Source organism: Armigeres subalbatus, chromosome 3 (assembly GCF_024139115.2).
Source record: "Armigeres subalbatus isolate Guangzhou_Male chromosome 3, GZ_Asu_2, whole genome shotgun sequence".
NCBI classification, from domain to species: Eukaryota; Metazoa; Arthropoda; class Insecta; order Diptera; family Culicidae; genus Armigeres; species Armigeres subalbatus.
In genome coordinates, this window is record NC_085141.1 from 338,030,890 (window position 1) to 338,053,333 (window position 22,444).

Consider the following 22,444-nt stretch of genomic DNA (forward strand, 5'->3'; position numbering starts at 1 on the left):
GATGCCACAGAACCGTTGAATGCAGTCTTGAAATGTTCCACGAACAGGTTGCATTTACCTTGCAGCGTACTGGCGCACTTGTCCTTAAGGTGCATTTCCACCGGCAATCCATTTCCTTTCGGAATTAACGAAAGACCAAAACTGCTTCGGGTTCCTACGGAGGTTGGACTGTGTACGGATCACGTATCGCTTGTAGAGAAAACGGTTGTACAGACGGTAACTGTTACTCGCCTGAGTGAAAACCCGCTTCAAGAATGGACAACGAGATCGATAATAACTACGTAAAGCGTTTGACCTCGCTCGTTTCAACTGACACAATCGGGAATTCGACCATGGTGGTTTAGGGACAGGTCGACGGAGAGGAACGCAGTCAAGGATGGCTTGATTCACCTGCTCGTTGAAGTAATCCACTGCGTCATCAACGCAAGTTGCCGTACCAAGAGCTCGCCAGTCAATGGCAGAGATTGTCTCACACAAAGTAGTGTATTCGCGCGATGAAAATCCAGGCTATGTACATCCGCGACATCTTCGTATACCGTTGGGAGTTTCAGTTGAATGGTGATCTCAAGGGCCGGATGGTTCAGATCGAGGTCGATCAAAGGCTCCGCAGCATTAAAAACAGAAGATTCACTTTTGATGTTGTCATTGACTAGAACCAAGTCAAGTATACGAGAATTGTGATTAGCAATCGGGTTGATTTGCGTAAGGCCGTTTAAACTGAATCCGTCTAACAAAATTGAGGTAGAGGGCGGGAAGTACGATTGCTGCACATCCAAGACCGGGAACGTATTCTGCGCAGTAGACCAAACCAGATTGGATTGATTGTAATCTCCAAGCTGAATTGCGACGTCCAATTCATCCAAATCTGAATGAATTGCCCGAATAGATTCGACATGATTGTTAATATCAGTGACATTTGTTCGCCGGTCTGGCGGTAGGTAAAGAACTCCGATGCTAGCAGTACCAGTGGGCATTTTAATCCTGATCCATAGTTGTTCGAGGGAGTCACAGACCGGTGTAGGATCTATGCAACAACTTAAACGCGTCGATACGGCAATTAGGACGCCGCCGCCTCTTGATTTAGTGCTGTTTCGTTGGTTGCGATCATTTCGAAAAACTGTATACGAGGTATCGAACAGTTGCGTAGACAAAATGCGGTCATCAAGCCATGTCTCTGTAAGGACTATGACATCGTAGAATGCATCCGAAGCAGTTAAGAAGAAGTCATCAATCTTAGTGCGTAAGCCTCTAACGTTCTGATAGTATATTTTAAGTTGGCCTTCGACTGAATCCGTACTATTACTGACAGGAAACCGGTAAACGACAAAGTTGACGGCGTTGGATGTTGTACTGCTACAATGTAAGGGTGCATCAAGCAGAGAGAATGAAGGACAGCTTGGGTACTTGCCTGCGAGGAGATTTTGGAAGACCCCTTCCCTATCCACGAGAACAGGGCCGGGGTGACTCTGATGACAGGAATCGGTGGCGTCTTGAAAAAGGCTGCTGAGGTTGGATGGCGCGACTGTCTCGGGAGGGTCGGGGACTTCCTTACGGCTATCACAGGTGCACCCCGGTTGGTGTAAATCGCAAATAGGGCTTCCGTTTTCGCTGGTGCTGGAACATACTGCTATACTGCTATCTTCAAAAAGTGGTCGTTCCTGGGCAGGGACGAAAGCCGTAGCTTTCACATTTGAACAGGTTGGATGAGTGGTGGAGTAGATGGCGTTAAGGTTGGTGTTGCTGCAATCCGAAAGAGCATCAGGCAGATGATAAGAGAAGTGTGAAGTGAGTAGTGAGACGTTTCGCTATCCACTTCGCGCTATTCACTTTTCACAGTGAGAAGTAAGAAAAGAGGAGTGGAAAGTGAGACGTCTCACTTCTCACTCCTCATTTCTCACTTCTCGCTGTACAAAGTGAGAAGCGCGAAGTTAGTAGTTTGACGTCTCACTACCTACTTCGCACTACTCACTTTTTACAGTAAGATATGAGGAGTGAGAAGTGAGAGGTCTCACTTATCACTCCTCATTTCTCATTTTTCAAATTATCTATTCTGCCAAATGTCGTAATCGGCCAAATGTCGTATTCGGTCAAATGTCGTATTCGGTCAAATGACCCTTTCGGCCAAATGATCCTTTCGGTCAAATGGCCCTTTCGGTCAAATGACTCTCTCGGCCAAATGACCCTTTCGGCCAAATGACCTTTTTGGCCAAATGACTCTTTCGGACGAATTACCCTTTCGGCTAAATAACCTTTTGGCCAAATTTCCTTTTCGGCCAAATGTCCGTTTCGCCAAATGACCAATTCGGCCAAATGACCAATTCGACCGGATGATCCTTTCGGCCTAATGGTTTGTTCGGCTTAGTGGCATTAGGCCAAATGGCTTTCGGCCGAATGGGTTTCGGTCAAACGACCCTTCCGCGTTATAGTGAAACAATTCGAGGTAAATAATTTCATGCTGTTTTACTTCACTATGACTGCCATTACGCTGTCAATACAATTTCACATTTGCATGCTTTTAAATCAGGAGTAGCATTCCTCTAGGCGAAGGCGATTTTTTTCGGGTAAATTTGATGCAAATTAATGACGTATTTACTACGGTAGAACATGCTACGATTACGCGTGCATTCTTCTGGACTGAAGCACTCAAAGGATTTTGTTCGGAAGCGCAAAAAGATCGATTAGAAAATCCAGAAAGAGCTCCTTCCGAAAGCCAAAAAGAGCTCCGTTTAGAAAACCAAAAAATATGATTTCGTTAACTTAAAACAAGTCTCTTGGAATAGTATTTTTGAACGAAATTATTTTGAGCTTCCAAAACGAAATTCTTTTGGGTCTCCGAACGGAACCTTGTTAGGCTTCCGAGCGAAATTATGTTGGGCTTTTAAGCGGAGTCCTTTTAGATTTTCGAAAGACATAGTTTTGGAATTCCGAGTGGAGTCATCTGGGCTTTGGAAGCCTAAAAAGATTCCGTTCGGAAGCCAAAAGGGTTTTGTTCGAAAGCACAAAAGGTATTGGTTCGCAAGCCCAAAAAGAATTTCCTTCGGGGACACAAAAAAATTCGAAAGACCAAAAGTACTCCGTTTGTAAACCCAAAGGGCGTCCATTCTGTTATTTGGGTTTTCAAGCAGAATGATTGTTTCTGTGCCTCCCCTCCGAACTGAACTCTTTTGGACTTCCTAACGGATTTTCAGTTAGAAAATGGCGTAGATAGTATCAATTTATGTTGATGTAACAACATTTATATCGATAAGAAGATTGAGAGCTTTTAGTGTAATATATTCACTTGTGATATAACGAGATAGTTAATTCAATAATAGTCCTTCACTTGATTGTAACGTTACAATAACTTCAAGAATATGTATTTCAACCTCAACAGTAAGACCGTCTTAAGTTTCTCGTACTTGACTCGACTAAGTCTTACATCAACTTTTGATTGAAACCTCGATATTCAACGTTGCCAAAAGCGCACGTTTTTGAATATTTTCTAATTCCTGTACACGCTTAAAATCAATAAAACAGAGATGTGTTTGCTTCAAACAAAACGGACCTAATGCATAATAATACCTAGATGAGCGACAGTTACACAGGCACAAAAATGCCTCGTACGGTCGTGATAACGGTAAACATGTAAACGTTTGTACAGAGTCCTTGTTTCATGAGGAACCAAATACTGTTGAAAATATTGAAACCCAAGCTTCAATAAAACCACACGAGCTATTTTTGTGGCTGTGTAACTGTCGCTCATCTAGGTGTTGTTCTGCATTAGGTCCGTTTTGTGTGGAGCATTCCTATGAGAGATTTAGATGTTGAGAGATTGAGTGGAAATCACTTATGTCTAGAATTGAATTGAATATGCCGAAAAAGCAATCGCTGTGACTGGAATACGTGCTACACCTCGTTAATTCAAATCAATTAAAAGCTTTTCCAAACGATGCTTTGCAAGAATAACTATTTTTTAAGCAGAAGTGAACCCCACACGGCCCACAAAATTCAGGAAAAGATGCCAGGAATGGGGTAAGAAACCCTATCTTGTTGTCAATCAATATTGCAATTCTGTACGACTTTGGTATGATTCACTGTTTCCTTGAAACTTCGTCGCTCATATTTTGCCGTAATCTGGCTCCTCGTTAGTTTTTCGGATGGCCATTATTGGGATTTTCCTTAAATCGTTCGACTACGGTATGTGATCGGAAGCCTCTTAGGACCGATTCCACTGAAAAGGAAAAATGCATCATTGTAGGATTTCATTTTTTCCATCTATTTTGAAGAAATATGCTTTACTCGACTCATGTCTGCTAAATTATCGAAAACAAAGCTCTGTTTTATCAGTTTTCGCATACAACCACCCTTTCCGTGTTAGTTGTTAGCAACTGATTCAAATACGAAATAAATATTGGTCAATATTATTATATTATAATTTTTTCCCAAAGGGGTCCTATGTTTTATTTCACACCTTTTTCCATGAATTTTTCAGTTTAAATATAAATGATCCGCATCAATATCAATGTAATGCACTGAAAAGTTGTAAAACAGAATGTGCTTACATACTGAAATGAAAATAACATCATCTGTTCAGAAAATATTAGTAAAAAACATGGTGGTGTTATTTTTATTTCGCTCAGTGTATTTCATACTAATTAGATGAACGTAACTTTTGCAATGATATTTTTAGTATTCTTATACGTATTACCGGCATTAACAATACGGAGCAAAAAATTAATTGCACAAAATCACATTAGAAAGGTCAAAAAAGCTCTTTAGGCGAATAGATCACATTGTTTCAATCATTTTGTATGTTTTTGCATTGATTAAAATGTATTGCCACCATCTTTGAAAAAAAAATTTTTTTGGCTTTTGATTTTTTTTTTTGGAAAAAACAATGATTTTTCAATAATTTCGAAATGCAATGTCCAATTTTCAATAGCAAACAACGGGACCGCATTCCCCGTCGAATGCAACTTGTTGTGAGTAAATCGGAAAATGCTAAGTTCAAAAAGTGTGTCTACAAAATTTGTACACATACACACATACATACATACACACATACAGACATCACCTCAGTTCGTTGAGCTGAGTCGATCGGTATATAACACTATGGGTCTCCGGGCCTTCTATTAAAAGTTCTTTTTTGGAGCAATCATATAGCCTTTCGGTACAACTTTGTTGTACGAGAAAGGCAAAAATATGTCTGCCTCCTAAGGAAACTTTGTGGCCAAAAATATTAATTTGAGGGGGCTGCCAAATTTTTTAAATTTTTGCCTGAAATAAATGTTTTTGTTTGGTGTTACCTTAGTTATTAAAAATATTATTATTTAGACCTCGATTGAAAATATGGGTATCTAACTTCTAGAATTTGTCGGAATTTTAGGAATCTAAAAAATCTAAGAATTGATATTTTTGTGATTCTAGCTATTTAAAGTTCAAACTATGCTAGGCTTCTTTTGAGAAATAAAATGCATTTGATGTACAACGTAGCGCACATAAACCTTTCAATATCTTTTGAATCTGTTCTCAATATTTCATACAGAAATTATTACAATCACCATAAACTTTTCAAGACCACTTTGTCCTGGTAACTGAATATGCACACCCCAAAACGAGAGATCTAACATAGACATTGTAGTTATATAGAAGAAGAAATTCGCGGACCAACATTTCCACGCGAGTTTAGACCAACCGAAGGACCATCCCAGCCAGCAGAACAACTTTGATGAAGATGAGATGAGATCCCATTAAAGATCAGAAGCATTCCCCGGTGAAACGAGAAAAAGTAAAACGTATTGTGAATGGTGCCATAATTTCTTTTCAACAGAAAATTCCCTTTTTCGATCGACAGAACGGCGTAAATCATATTGTGATAGATGGCCAATCCTAGTGGATGTGATCGATCAAAGAGCCAACCGAACAGCCAACGATGTGGAAAACCGTGATAATTGGAAAAGTGTGAAGGCAGCCGGCGCTCTTACTCCGTTCGAAGGCACGTGGCTGCATTTTATGTGGGAGACCGTTAACAGTTCAATTAGAGTGCGTTGATGCCAGTTGGGCAGTTGTGTGGTGACGGCGAAGTGCATAAAGAAGATAGTTCTCGGTCTCGCTTGAAGTAGCATCGTGTACTGTGCTATTTGAAAACAAAACGACATATATTTCGGTGCAGTAGTGGGCTGACTAAAAATCCCAGTAAGAGCGAACTACTTTGTGGATTATTTCTGGTAGTGGGGAAAAAATCAATCCAAAAAATGGATACCCAACGGTGGAGGAGTGGAAGCTGCAGCCGACTGTTGTACAAGATTGGATTATTCCTGTTTCTTGTCGAAGGTAATTAACTCCGGTATGCGAGCATTCTAGTCGTAATGAGAAGAGAAAAGAAAAGAGTCGTTAAAAGTATTTTATTTTTCACCTTGGTATTAGCCTGGGCGTTCTCATTTACTGTGGGACGGTGACGTCTAGGGGGTTCTGTTTTCATTTTCATTTAGTATGCTGCTAGAGGCAGCGGAAATGCGGCAAGCTTTTAGAGTACCGGCGCCAGCAGCTGCTGCTGATGCGTGGGTAGGATTTAAAATAAAACCATGAAATTGAAAGTTTTCGGCAGGATCAGTACCGTCCTGAAGGTAACTGAGGGACTTGTTTTTATTGCATTAACACCGTAAGCCGTAAGAAGGATTTTGTTTTAGTACATTACAGCCAAGTGAGATATATTTGAACAGTGCTCTGAGTTAAATTACTGTTTTTTTCCTAGTTACGGAGATGTACCTTAGTGCTACAAGCATGAATATGGTAGAACAGACGGGGATTATTCCATTAGCATTAATTGCAGCTCGGATGTATCTTATTTGTTACAATATTGCTACTATGCAAAACGTACATTCGGATTTATTTCTATTAAAAAAAAAATAAAAAAAAAAATAAAAAATCGAAACTATCCTTCATTATTTTAAGGTAAATTAACATCAATTCTGTGATGTTTTTCTAATGCTTTGCAACAGAACATAGACACAGTGATGACCTCAATTCAAATTTAAAAAATCACTCAAATAAAGACTAAAAGAAAAGGACATAAACATAGTTCAGATTTTTTGCGATAAAATTTACTGAGCTTCGTCAAGAAATTGTAAATTTTCACAAGAAACGCTTCTATATATCCAAGCCTATTTCTAAATATCTGATTCAGAAAAAAATCTCCCTAATTTTCTTATTAGTCTTCACGGGAAGTTCACACGATTTTCTACAAGAAATTGTCTCGATGTTTCAAAGAGAAATCCTCCTTTTTCACGGCAAATTTTTCCAATTTTCCAAGGAAAATTCCTAACTTTTTCGGGAATTTCTTTGGAATAGTCATGAGAAATTGTTTCCACAGATAATTCTTCCGACTATCCACGGGAGTTTCTTTCCCATTTCACGGAAAATTCTTCCGAATAATTTTCCGTAGAGTTTTGGAAGAATTTTTAAAAAATAAACAAATCTTAGTTCCTCGTGCAAAACGGCAAAAAATTCCATTGAAAAGAAGAATATTCCTAAATTGTCGATATATTGTTGCGAACAACTAAGAACGTTACAAATATTTTACCGACAAAAACACCCTTACGTTACCGACATGGTACCCGGGTATCCACGGACTTCAAATGATCATAACATTGTCAGTTTTTTTCCGATATTGACGATTTTGACGGATTCGATACATGTTACATAAAACCGACTCAGAATACCTGGGTACCGGAATTTAGGATTTACTGAGCCAAATCCCAAAGTTTGTATAAATTGAAGATATATAGTCAACCAAATAAAGATTTCTTGCGTCATGGCTGATGAGCTTCGTTGGAAATTAGAAGACTATTGCTTAACTACGTTACTGGACCATCTTATGATTTAATTCCGGAACGGTTATTCCGGAAACAGGTTCCCGTAGAGCTTAACGTTGCCACAAACGCATTCAGAATAAACCCTTGCAATATGGGTATCAAAATTCATGAAATTGTTTCGGAAGCATGATCTTATGTAGAATTAGACCATTCGATGGTTTGACAACGGACCGGTCATTTTTAAACCGGTTTCCGTGGGGCCCAATGGGGCCCCTCATTTAGAAGAAACCCTGGCTATCTTATTTTCCTCCAATGATTTTACATGAGAACTGGAACTTGACTACTTTTCAACAATTCTATTGGTATTTCAACAGTAAAACTTTTCTATGCCGATCAAATGCTTAACTATTTGTCTTGTATGGTGCGCATCAAGGATTCACTATGCCAAGAGAGTTGAGCACATTTCCCAATGGAAAGCATCTTAGATCGAGAATGGAACTTGGCATCTGCAGATTTGTAATCTTAAAAGGATAACAGGGGACCCTGGCAACATACCTACCTGTATACCTGATACCTGGTTGGCTACAGCGTCGATACACCTATGTCTGGCGTATTGTAGAGCTCCATAATCGTCGGTCTTGGGCGATGTTCCTTCAGTTTCCCCGAACGTTCAGGGTCCCCAGGTCCGATTCCACCACGTGCAACCAGCGTGTTCGTGGCCTTCTACGAAGTTGCCGTCCCCTATCTGGTTCACTGTTAAATATTGTTTTTGCTATTCTTTCTTCCGACATTCGCACTAAGTGACCAGCCCACTGAAATCTGCTGTATTTTATAAGATTCACAATATTTTCTTCTTTGTATACTTGATACAGCTCATGATTTATGCGTCTGCGCCACACAATATTTTCTAGTTTACCTCCGAGTATTGTACGCAGCACTTTTCGCTCGAAAACCCCGAAAGCTCTCCGGACGGCCTCTTTTAACGTCCATGTTTCATGTCCATTAAGAGGCACTGGTAGAATCAGAGTTTTGTATAAAGCAAATTTCGTTTCCGTCTGCATGCTGCGGGACCTAAGCTGGTTACGTAATCCGTAAAAGGTCCTATTGACAGCAGCAATACGTATTTTCACTTCACGGGAAACGTCATTGTCACATGTCACAAGCGTTCCAAGGTAAACAAATTCTTCAACAACTTCAAATACATCCCCATCAAGCACTACCTCAGCACCAACACCACTAGGTCTTCCTCTATCTCTACCTGCCACCATGTATTTTGTCTTGGTAGAGTTAATGGTTAAGCCTATCCTCGCCATCTCGCTCTTCAGTGGGACAAAAGACTCAACTACTGCTCTGCGATATATTCTAATAACGTCGATGTCGTCCGCAAAGCAAAGGACAATATGCGACTGTGTGATGATAGTGCCGTTCCTCTGCACGTCAGAACTCCTAATAGCGCCTTCCCTAACTCTTTCACTTCTTTCTACAGTTTCCTAGTACAATTTGTGTATTTGGTGATGTTCGTTTTCTGCTGAATGATATTATGTTGCATTTCTTTACATTTAGTTGCAATAGGCTTTTTCTGCACCATGTATAAAATATCTGTGTTTCATTCTGGAATATGATAATGTCGCCTTCATTTTTGATTTCCATAAATAACTTCATGTCGTCGGCATAAATTAAAAGCTTTATGTTTTTGAGAATGAGGGAAATGTCATTAAATACAATATAAATAGAAGAGGGCCGAGATGGGAGCCTTGTGGAACTCCTGAAGTAACTTGAATGGGATTGGGTTTTTTTCTATTAAATTTAATTATTTGTTGCCGGTCTGTGAGGTAAGTTTCAAGCCATTCAAGGAGTCCTGGCTTAATTCCATTTTTTTGTAATTTGAAGAGTAACAATGGAATGTCAATGCGATCAAACGCCTTGCTAAAGTCAGTGTACAGAGCTTCCACGTAGTTATCATTATCCATCGTATGAAGAGTATAATCAATGAATTCTATTAAATTTGTAGCGGTTGAGCGACCTTTAAAAAATCCGTGCTGTTTATTTGTTATTCTGTTTTTAAGTTGTGAAAATAATTTTTCATTGATAATAGATTCAAAAAATTTGGGAATGCAAGAGATAATGGCTATTCCACGGTAATTACGAATGTCCGATTTTTTGCCTGATTTGAAGATATTTATTGGAAGAAATCTGCAAACAAATTACAGATGTCTTCCGAGGAATTACCGATGCGTTCATCTAGATACATGGATGACGAAAAATTGCCAGATTTTTTTTTTGATTTTACGTAATTGAAGAAGTTCTTTGGGCATGACTTTATTTTGTTTTCTATTTTCGTATTATACTCTTCAAATGCTACATCAATTGCTAGTTTTAATTGATCGCAGATCTCTAAATATTTTTTTCAAATTTTCATTCGAATTGTCTAGTTTGTAAGTTTTATGTAATTTTTGTTTGCGATTCCTTAAATTTTTTATCTGTCTATAGTAACAAATTGGATATTTCGAATTTCCGTTCCGCCTTTTTTTCCTTATTGGAATCTCTTCGGTAATAATATTAAAAATGATGCTATAAAAGACATCAACGGAAGATTCAATATTCCCTTCATTCTCTAAAATTTGCTTCCAGTTTAATCTACTTAGCTTATGTTTTATGTTGTCATAGTTTGCTTCATGGTAATTGTCCGGATGTTTTCCTCAAAATCTCACAAGCAAACCTTATTTGTGATTGGTAGGCTTTAAGCTACGAAATATGAATTTATTAGCATTATTTATAAAATTCTCAAACCTTTTCATCTTACAATTTTTGGTGAACCTTTGCAATGAAATGTGGATTTATTATGCAAATTCTTTCGATCGGCAATTCTTTCGATTAGGTTAAATATAGTTTAGGAACGTAGTTTTAGATACTCACAATAGTTTTAGCTTTAAGGTGCTTGTCTTAGGTATAAGTAGATATGTAATAGTATCGTATAGTTGCTTGATTTATATTTAGGACGAATTAGGTAAGTTAACAATTCCTTGTTATTGTATTCTACATGTTTACCTCAGCGAAACTTTGTACTCTGTTCATTTCACAATATCTATCGTTTATACCTGCATGAACCTTTCAGCAATAAGTTAAAATTAGGAATATTACTTTTCAATAACTTGAGGGAAATTTAAGATATAAACTCTTAATAGCATACAATGCATTTCTGAGTCAAATTTGTGGAGATTGCAATTAGAACTCCACCGCCAGACTTTTTGTTAGATTCTGAGAAATCGCAGTCATCCCTGAATACATTGAAGCTACTTCCAAAAAGTTCTTCATTCTTCACGCTTTCATCCCAGCTGGTTTCAGTTGCCAAAATAACCGAAAAGGACGAGCTTAAAATGTTATTATGAATTTCCTTAATATTGGCTGGGCTTTACATGCGATTGAAATTTTGACAATATATCAAAATTTCAGCCGCATTCTGTTTTGGTGAAGAAGTTTTTGGAAGTACGTCGGTTGTGAAAATATTTACCTCTTTCTCGTCGAAATGAGTCGTTACTTTTGAAAATTTGGATTGAGAAATTTGTTGACGCTGTCCCTTATGTATTGCAGATGTTGGATTCTCAGGTTACTAAGATGACGACGGTAAGATTCCAGATCATCAATTGTCGCCTTCTTAGAAACGCCATACTCCGCATGCACACCGAAGAAGATTTTCCGAAGTTCCTCATCTGTGGTTGGAAGCCCTTGTGATGCCAGGTTGATTTTGATGCTGAGGAGCGTCATTCCTTTATGGCAAAATGATGACTCTTTGTCATACAAATATGCCAGATAAAGACGCACGATATACATTATTTTCGGGTCCCGTAGTCGAGACTTCAGGAAACGTCCATCTCCGTCAGCTGATTGTTGAGTCAGGCTAACTATAGGTGGACGCATTGGGTCAATTGACCATGCTGACGCTGAATTTGTCGTTGTTCTTGTTGCATCAGCAATTTCCGTTGGTAGCTGTTCTAGGTTGTTGTCATTTGAAATTTGTTTGTTTTGCCGGTATGGATTTATAGTCTCGCCCTTCCTGAAGTTGATGACTTTGAGGTTCGAGAGGCCTGCTATTGGATGGTTGATGGAGGACCTACAAATTATTTCTTTGCATTGTCCAACAATTGTTTGTCCGATTCATGAGCGCGTCCGTGAACAGTTTTTCCATTTGAATTTTTTGTTTGATTTATGCTATTTTTTGAATGATGAAATTGTTGTTTTCTTCGTTTTCGGTTTCGTCTAGCCTTTGCTGCAGCCTTTTTCTGAAGTCTACGAGTTCATTGTTTGGCATCATATGTAGACCAGTCCGGCCTCCAGCAATATTTGTTTACAAAAAATCGCCAACCAGATTTTTTGGCAGGTCCAAGTTGGTTTTTACAGTCTGAACTTCGGTTAATTCCTCCTCTAGGGTCATCAGATGTGGTGTATGAGTATCTTTGACGTAATTCTGTTTAATGTCAGACACAGTTGTGGCAACACATTTCACTTCCTCGAGAATTTTCAAAAGCTTCGAGTCAGATGGATGATGGTTGAAGGATGATGATGTTATATTATTTGCTATACTTACTCGATAGCTGTTCATCCAATAATTTTGTTATTTGACCCGACAGAGTTAAATGCGATTATCTGATGCCGGTAATAGTAATTTGAGCCTGTTAGTCATTCGACTTCATGTGCTGGTCAATTACACTGCACTATGGTCCAGGATACAGATTTACGCGGAAAGATGAATTTTACGCCAAAACTATATTTTTTAGAAAAAACTGTTGTTCTACAAAAATTTTCGAAATAGTAAGGCCATCATTATGGTTTTACCAAAAAATAGGGTGGCCCATCATATAAAAAAAATTATAAAATATTTTTTTTATTTCTTGGAATATTGACATGTTATGTTCTACAAAGTTGTAGCGTAGCTTATTCCAATCAATTTTGCTAAAAACTTTTTCTGTAGCTCTTAAGTTGGCTGATTTAGAGCAATTTTACCTAATTGGATTAGGGTGTACCTCAAAAAAACAGTATTTTCGATCCAATTTTTTTGTTTTAGATTTCTCGAAAAAGTTGTCTTCAGGTGACTTTTAGAGCTCAAAAAAATGCAACTTTTGATGGGTAAATATGCACAATATCTTGTTCCGATCAAAAGTTATAATCGTTTTTCTGTCAAAATTACATTTTTTTCATAAGTTGATATCTCCGGTTAGGGCAGACCAAAAAAATATGTTTACACGGCATTTGAAAGATAAATTATTATTCTTTATTATGTCAAAAAATTGGGGATATGTTATTTTTTTATCTCAAATTTTACCAACTTTACTAAAATCATGTTTTTTTTAAATAAATTAATATAACTCGACAACGGAAAAAGATACAGACGATATTCTTATAGCAAAACACGCGTTTTGAAAAGCCCCAAAAGTCTTTAGAAGATGACATTCGTGAGAAATGAAAAATAAAAAATCTACAGCTCTAACACTTTTTATAAGTTTTATCATTATCATCGTATTGCAAGATTTACGAGAAAAGATGCATTTTCGGTCTGAAGCATACTTTTAAGAAACAAAATTTGTTCTACAAAGTTGTTCTGGATACTTGGGCCCTTATTATAGAGTTACCGAAAAATAGGGTGGGTCTTTTTTTTTAAAAATGTAAAATTTTCATTTTTTTTATTTTGCGGAATATTGACGTTAAATGTTCTACAAAGTTGTAGCGCAGCTTTTTCCAATCAACTTTGCTATATAAACTTTTTATGTAGCTCTTAAGCTCACTTGTTTAGAATAATATTACTTACCAGGATTAGGGTGTCCCTCGAAAAACAAGATTTATGATCTGCTCATTTCATTTTTTATTTTTCACGGATGTCACTTTCTGAAGATTTTTGGAGCGTGTTTTGCTATAAGAATATCGTCTTTATCTTCTTCCGTTGTCGAGTTATATCAATTTATTTGAAAAAACATGATTTTAGTAAAATTGGTGAAACTTGAGATAAAAAAATAACATACCCCCAACTTTTTGACATAATGTAGAATATTAATTTCTATTAATTTCTGTCATGTAAACATATTTTTTTGGTCTGCCCTAACCGGAGATATCAACTTATGAAAAAAAATGTAATTTTGACAGGAAAATGATTATAACTTTTGATCAGATATTGTGCATATTTACCCATCAAAAGTTGCATTTTTTTGAGCTCAGTCACCCATAAAAGACTTTTTTGAGAACTCTAAAACAAAAAAGTAGATCAACAATACTGTTTTTTGATGTACACCCTAATCCAAATAGGTAAAATTGCTCTAAATCAGCCAACTTAAGAGCTGCAGATAAAGCTTTTTTAGCAAACATTATTGGAATTAGCTGCGCTACACTTTGTAGAACATAACATGTCAGTATTCTGAGAAATAAAAAAAATATTTTCTAATTTTTTTTAAATGATGGGCCACCCTATTTTTTGGTAAAACCATAATGATGGCCTTACTATTTCGAACAATTTTGTAGAACAACAGTTTTTTCTAAAAAATATGGTTTTGGCGTAAAATTCATCTTTCCGCGTAAATCTGTATCCTGGACCATAGTGCACTGCATATGTTCGCATTGTTTTTGGTTATTCCTACCAGTTGTTCTTGTTGATGAAGTAACTTTCTCACATCCGTAAATCTAATCAGTTTCGCCGGCAAACCATGTTCGAACATTATCTGCCACAGCTCATTTCTGCCTAGAACTGCCTAGGGCGTGGTGGGATTTAGCAGTGGACTCTGCTAAAATCCCTCCCAAAAAAACCACAAGTGCCCGTAATCAGACTCTATCAAAGCGACTGTCTGCCGCTTCAAAAGCACAAGCCCAGGGAGTGCTACTGGCACATCAGGGTTGATACCAGTAAGACCCTGATTATGGCATACTGGTTGCGTGTATTGGTCTTGTATTTGGATATTGTTATATTGTGAAGCGAGGGCTGGCAGTCTGACATTCTACTCTCTTAGTAAGGCCGGGTGACACCGACTCGAAACGGCGAGTGGGCTAATGGCTAGGCTGTCTTCTGTCCCATAAAACCGTGGCGGGCCTTGTAGTTGATTTTTTTTCAACAGGTTCTATCTGAAATGTCGGATCCATAGCATAATTGTAAGAAATATCAAAAAGAAATGAAGCAGCTGGCAGATTTACGGCGGTCATCATTTTTGGGAAAGCATCTGCAAATTACTCCGCCGAAACTCCCGAATTGGCTGATTGTGCGTCTTCAGCGTATGATGGACCGCTGCTGGCATAATGGCATTAACGTTTCCCTCGATGTTGAAATTAATTCTTAAATTCAACAAACGCAATAATAAAGATTTAAAAAAAATCCGTGGTACATACATCGGCATCTGTAGAATCAACCCATCAGTTTTTTATCGCAGAAATCCTCATCCAAAATTTGTTTTTTTTGCTCATTTCCGGAAGAAGATAGCAGACCTTTTATGGCAAGGAAGATCAGCATAAAATTTATATTTTTTTTGCAAAATATACTTTTCCCGCGTAGCCAACATAACCACTTAACACCAGGTACGCATGAATAGGACGATGAGAAGGACTAGAGCTCGCAGTTCTTCGATGAAGTGGAAGTCATCCAGGTTTTTCTGGTTGTTAGGCTCAGTAAGGTGCGCCAAGATCGTTTGCTGAGGCTGACAAACGCTTCCAGCAGATCTGGCCTGGTATACCATTCTATAGAATCATGAGATCCAGAGCGTCTAAAGCAATACAAAAGTCGCGTATTGCTACCCAACCAACAGATGTACTTCAAACTGCTGCACACTAATTAACAGCACAAATTTTAGCAATAGAACTACAAATTAAATTAATTAAAAATACAATGAAAACGGCCCGAGAACATCCTTATTCCTCAAGTGACAGAAGTGAAAAAAAAAAGTTTCAAGTCAGCGTAACGCTGATTTCGGTTATTTTTTTATATGTTCATGACTCTTGACTCACATATGTATTTTGATGATTCATGTTTTCATGACTCTGAGTCATGATTCTATGACTGCATGAGTCATGTTTTCACTTCTCAGCGACATTTTTCATAACTCAGCGTCATGATTTTATGACTCAACGTCATGAAAATATGACTTATGCCAAATTTTCAAATCATCTGAGTCAAAGAAAGAGGGATCTGTCTTATTTCATTGCCATACAATAGTTGACCCAGATAATATCGAACATCCTACCAAAGTGTTGTTGCAACTGCAGTGCAGTTCTGTTCCTGAAACTACGTTTGTCTTCGCTTCTGTTGCATCTAGCGGCATATGCAAAACTAATTTTTGACTTATTTTTAGAACATCACATCAGGCTAGGTGTCTTGTTCTGATCAATCTCTTGCTAGAGATATGCGATGGTAGATTTTAGTGAGTGGAAACTTACGTTTTCCATTCATTACAATTGCAATCCATAATTTTATTGGAAGTCCATCTGGTTCTTCTCACATTCAAACACCTGTCCAAAGTTTTGCACTTCAAGAGATAATGCAATACACCACTCATTGTACATCCAACGCTTTCTCCGATTTAAGTGATAAAAAACCGTTAGAATTAATTTTAGGAGTTTCATCACGAATCAAGAATTTTTTTTTGTATTATTCCATTTGATTTCACGACCTTAAAAAAGGTTGATCTTGACGACCTACTAATGCGCGCCGGGATGAGCCAAAACGCTTCCAACTGTCACGGTCATTGACAACCGCATTGGTTAATGCGGGAAATGTGTCACCCATCTGTGTTTGTTTTTTTGTTTTTAGGTACCATCCCACCTCCCAAGTCGTGGATGATTAGCTCAACGGAAAAATATATAGAGCAGCATAGGCGGGTGGTGTTCAGTCAGAACTTTTATTTTGGCGAACATTTTTCCCCTGACCGCCAATTCGTCCGGCACATTCTCTGTCGTCGGCTGGCTGTTGCTTCTTCGACGGGGATGATGTGCGAAGGCGGTTGGGTGAAACTAAATTTAGCACAATAAATGACGACTGTGGACGGCCAGAACATGCTCCCATCCATAATCTATTTGGTCCGCTGTTGGTTTCATTCGGGGATAGGCTGGTTTAAGGAGGGAGAGGTTATGGCTTTTGTGATTGTAAGGCACCGCGCTGTAAATTAGTCAGAGAGGTTAGAGAGGTGGATTTCATTCGGATTAATGGTGTAGTTTGATATTTAGAGTGGTGTTCTTCACAGTGGAAAATTTTTGTCGAAATAAATGATGTCATTTGTTACATGTGTGAATTTAGACGGACTTCAAGTGTTATTGGCAAGGATCTCATATGATAATAATAAGATATTAAATCTACACATTTTTGTACAACGGATGGCTGTGAACTGTTATGTCGTTTGGACAAATTTAATCAGAATCGAAGAATATTATTGTCTAAATAATCATAATTTTCCTTCTTGTTAGAATCGCAAGTCATGTCTCGGACGTTTGCATGGATGTTAACTTATCCATTCTCCCTGGCGATGACGCAGATTTGCATTTCTGAAATGATTGGATGAAAAGAAGAAAAGCTTCACACTGCACTTCTTTTGACATTAACATTCGACAGCATAGTGTGCATCAGTGTGGTGAATTCTCAAATATTATATATATATAATATTAATTCTCAAATATTATATAAATATCAGTTGAAAATATCGATTTGTGAAAATTTGAATTGCATGTTTGGATACACGCAGAAACAGACTTAATTATACGCATATGAAACTACAAACCGATATATATAAATTCTGGGGATTTCCTTGTCCCAATTTGCCCTCTATCGCATTATATTACTATTTTCGATCTTAAATCGCGATAATAATCATGTTTGTAAAGAACATCCTTGGTATCTGCCAAGTGATCTATTTTGGTTATATATACATTTTAGTAGAACATTGTATTCACCTGCTTTAATTAATATTTTCTAAAACTGTTATTTTAAAATCTTTCCATAAAAACGCCCGTATTCCAAAAACGATGAAAGATAGACACTCGGTATATTCAGCAAACATTTATAATAATTTGCGCTACAACTTTAAAAGACACCATAAAAAATTTATTAAAGAAGTTCTTTTAGGCGCACCTGTGGCAAAATGGAACTACAACTTTTCCATTCGATGCGCATATTTTTTGTAAAATTTATTCCGAAGACACTGATGCAAAAATAAAACCTAAAGTGGTAAAAAAGTTCACGATTTTCGCAAACGCTCTATGCATTTCGCTCTGCGTCTATGGCGTCTGACAGTAGCGCGTCATTTACGTCAAGATTTTACAGAGCGTGTTACGGTGTCCAGCAGTGAATCATCGAATGGCGGTCGAGTGGTACACTCAAAATTATGGTTCTTGTCAGAACCACCATTATACACAGAAAAAAAATTGTTTTACCGAAATGTTCAACAAAGTGAAAGTGAAAATTCATTTAACAATGGCGGCCGTCGGCGGTGGATGCTGAAGAAAACTCACGTGAAATTGATTGGAATTTTCTCGCATGCTATTTGTAATTGCAAAGGCGTACAATTTAAAGATTCAATTTGACGTAAACTCGTCTAAGGGGAAGACTCGGATACAGGGTGTAAAATGAAATTTCAAAATTGAAAATCACGAAATCTTAAGATTTGAAACATTAATAGTTTCTTTATCTTTCAATGAATTTTAAAGATTTACTACGTTTGTTTTACGATTTACATTTCTCAATTTTCACTCATCCTAAATGTTTAACGTTATAATTATCATGTGATTTTTCTTTGATTTATTCTGGATTTTTGCAACATTTTGCGAAAAGTTTGTGTGCATGAAGTCACACGATCAAAATACGAGCGAAAAAAATCGTGTAAAAAAATCCTGTGTATATCAATCGTTCGCAAACTCTACCAATTTGCCAGTAGTATTGAAATGGTTGACTATCAACGCTAAACTATTGAAAATTTTAGTTCTTTCATCCATCATGCATCTCCTATGCAGCGCATTCCATTCCTGGTAATTGCCTACTTTTAGGGTATTATCAATTGTTGACCTGGGGTGTATGAGTGGGTAGAACTAGACAGTGGGGTTCTCCTCACAGTGTGGAGATGCTGCTAAAGCTGGGTAGTAGTATCGGTGGATTTGTTTCTTCTCTTCTATATAGAGCGGAAGAATGTTTCAATGTACTGTATTTTGTTTTACTTTGGTTTGATTTGCCGTATTTCAATTTGATGCATTAATTTGCTATTTTGATTTTCTTTATACTGAATGGCTACAGACGATAGCGCGCAAATACCGCTAAATGGCTGCAGAAGCTATCGGCACCCTGAGGCCAACCATTGATGCCGTTGGGATCGCTAACGACGCAATTATAGCCATTTTTTCACTTTAAAGGATTTTCGTCTAAACCCAACTATTTACGTTTCAAATGGGGTTTGGAGGAACTGATTAATGCTTCTTGAAGCCTCGTTGAATTTACAACTTCCTAAAACTTTCAATGTGAAAACCAAATGTCGGATCAACCGTCTAAGACGAGTTTAGTCTTCTTCTTCTTATTGGCATTACATCCCCACAGAGCACGCCTCGCAGCTTAGTGTTCATTAAGCACTTCCACAGTTATTAACTGCGAGGTTTCTAAGCCAAGTTACTATTTCTGCATTCGTATATCATGAGGCTAACACGATAATACTTTTATGCCCAGGGAAGTCGAGACAATTTCCAACCCAAAAATTGCCTAGACCGGCACCGTGCGTCTTACCGCACGGCTAAGGAGAACCCCAGGGACGAGTTTAGTACTTTCCATTTAATTCCACTACGTTTTGTTATCTTTGCAGATATGTATTTCGACCACAACTGTGTGGTCGTCTTCAGTGTCTCGTACTTGACGAGATTACATTTATACATCTTTATATTAATATCAGCTACCAACAGTTCTCCGAATCTAACGAGAAAATTTAGCTTTCTACCGTTGAATGGCTATAGACGCTACCGCGGCGAATAAATTATCTGCTACAGTAACCATCGCCGACGGCCATCACTGATGCTGTTGGGAACTATAACGACGCAATCATTGCTATTAAATTGTATGTCATGTGATGGTCTTTCGTGTCTGCTATTCAACATCGCTTTGGAAGGGCTACTACGAAGAGCAGGGATTAACACGAGTGGTACAATTTTCAATAAGGCTGTCCAGCTATTTGGCTTCGCCGACGACATAGATATTATGGCACGTAACTTTGAGAAGAAGGAGGAAACCTACATCAGACTGAAGAAGGAAGCTAAGCGGATCGGACTAGTCATCAACACGTTGAAGACGAAGTACATGATAGGATGAGGTTCAAGAGAAGACAATGTGAGCAACCCACCGCGAGCTTGCATCGGTGATGACGAAATCGAGATGGTAGAAGAATTTGTGTACTTGGGCTTGGGTGACTGCCGAAAATGATACCATCAGAGAAATTCGGAGACGCATAGTGGCTGGAAATCGTACATACTTTGGACTCCGCAAGACGCTTCGATTGATCTGCCGTACCAAACTGACAATCTACAAAACGCTCGTTAGACCGGTAGTCCTATACGGACACGAGACCTGGACGATGCTCGTGGAGGACCAACGCGCACTTGGAGTTTACGAAAAGAAAGTGCTGCGTACCGGACGGTAGGTGGAGGAGGCGAATGAACCACGAGTTGCATTAGTTGCTGGGAGAACCATCCATTGTTCACACCGTGAAAATCGGACGACTGCGGTGGGCCGGACACGTAGCCAGAATGTTGGACAGTAACCTGGTTAAAATGGTTCTCGACAACGATTCGACGGGCACAAGAAGGCGAGGTGCACAGCGGGCAAGTTGGATCGATCAGGTGGAAGATGACTTGCGTAGACTGTGTGGTTGGCGACGTGTAGCCATGGAGAATGGAGAAGACTCTTATATACCGCACAGGGTATTTATTTCCTCAGTCTGAATAAATAAATAATAATTCTTTGGACCGCTTCGAGCTAAAAAGAAATCTCATGATCCCCTATTGCTTGGCGTTTGATTGTCGGAGGCTGATGGTTTGAAACTCCCGACAATTGACCTTTCCCGTCAAAAAAATTTATTCGCTCAATCGATTCTTTGGCTTACCTAAGGTCAACTTTCCCAAAGAACTTATAGTTTTTGACGCCTCTAAGTATTTTTAAAATTTAAAACGATGATCGAAAAAGTGCTGTTTTTTCAAGATTGGCTAGATTATGAACCAACATCGGGTGAGTTTTTCAGGCCGGTTCACACGTGCAGCACTTTTTCGGTTTTTATTTTCCATTTTAAAAATAGTTAGAGGCTTTTAAAAATATGAGTTCTTTGGGAAAGTTGACCTTGGCCAAAGAATCGACTGAGACAATCAAACGAGATACAATTTTTGACGGGAAAGGTCAATAAAACGCCGAGCAAAAGACGGCGCTCATATATCCTCCCTGAAGAAGGCCCAAAACGAGCGGTCGAAACGTCGGATGCAGTAGAATAACTATGCTTTTTGAATTCTCTTACCAGAAAAAACCAAAACAGAGGGATTATTTGTGTACTTCTCAAAACCTTTTCCTCTTGACTTTCAACAAGGGTAGGTCCTTGACGGTAGCAAAATAAAATTTCCGTTAAGAATTAGAAGTTTTGACGTAAACTACGTCTAAGGGGAAGACTCTGATACAGGGTGACAAATGAAAAATTCCAAATCCGAGACCGTCACGAAATCATGTAAGATTTTGAACGTTAATAGCGCATTCATCTTTCGATGGATTTTTGAGATTTATATATCAATCGACTCGGAAACTCTCCACCAATTTTCCAGTTATATTGAAACATTTGATTATCAACGTTCTAGTAGAGTATTGGACCATTTTGGCAGCACCTCTTTTTCCCGTTCGCAACGTGAGTCTCATTCGGCCGTCGTTCAGTGTAGTTGGTTTTTGGGCTCTTCTTTTTGTGCGGTGCTTCGCACCAGTTTGCCACAAAAAGTAGGGCCAGAGCAGTGACTGCAGTCGGCGATATACATACAAGCGCATATTTGTGCAAAGATAGGATGATCGATTGTTAGCAACGGGAATGCAATGTCATAATGCGATAATCGCAATGCAAATTCGCCTTGACGAAGCCGCGCTGCTGCCATCTCGCGGAGATGGACTTGTGCGTGAAATCACTGTATTTCGACATGGTGAAGATAGGAATTATTTTTGTGAACGCTTTTAAAATGTCTTTAACAGCGTTATACTGAAAAATTTTGAAAGCGTAGGGTTAGAAAATTGGAAAACTACTTGTTAGGCTACTTATCAACACATGTTATTTTAATCTAATTAATTCAACTTTCGTGTTGCCGATCTAAAAGAAAATCAAATTTCTAACCCGAAAAATCTAACTAAATCTAAATTAAATCTAAATTTAACGTATTAATAAGCATTTTAAAATTGACGTCCTATATGCCTGGCCGGGTGAAATAAAAAAGCATCACCCAGCCCCCATTTTGTTTTCGCGCTGCCGTCAGGGCCAATGAACAAACATGTTCGATTCAAAGATAACTATGGTAAGCCATTTTATGATAAACTGCAAATTATATTATTAAATATGCGCCAAAATCAAAAGATTTCAATTTTAATTCAGGAAGTTTGAATGCACTTCAGATACTCTGTGGGTACAATCATGCGGGGCTTATTATAT

At 38.2% G+C, this 22,444-nt stretch overlaps 1 protein-coding gene across 5 annotated transcripts in view; it reads left to right on the forward strand.

Annotated features, from left to right (window-relative positions):
* LOC134225815 (uncharacterized) overlaps nt 1-22,444 on the forward strand; it is a 70,536-nt gene that overhangs the window by 7,202 nt on the left and 40,890 nt on the right. For 2 of the 5 annotated variants that reach the window (XM_062706181.1, XM_062706183.1), the window contains exon 2: nt 5,834-6,312. In XM_062706181.1, the coding sequence (XP_062562165.1) occupies nt 6,234-6,312 (79 nt within the window). In that variant the 5' untranslated portion in view covers nt 5,834-6,233. Of the gene's footprint in view, nt 1-5,750; nt 5,768-5,809; nt 6,313-22,444 lie in introns of those variants that run through there. The other 3 variants (XM_062706180.1, XM_062706182.1, XM_062706184.1) reach the window with 2 other exon arrangements.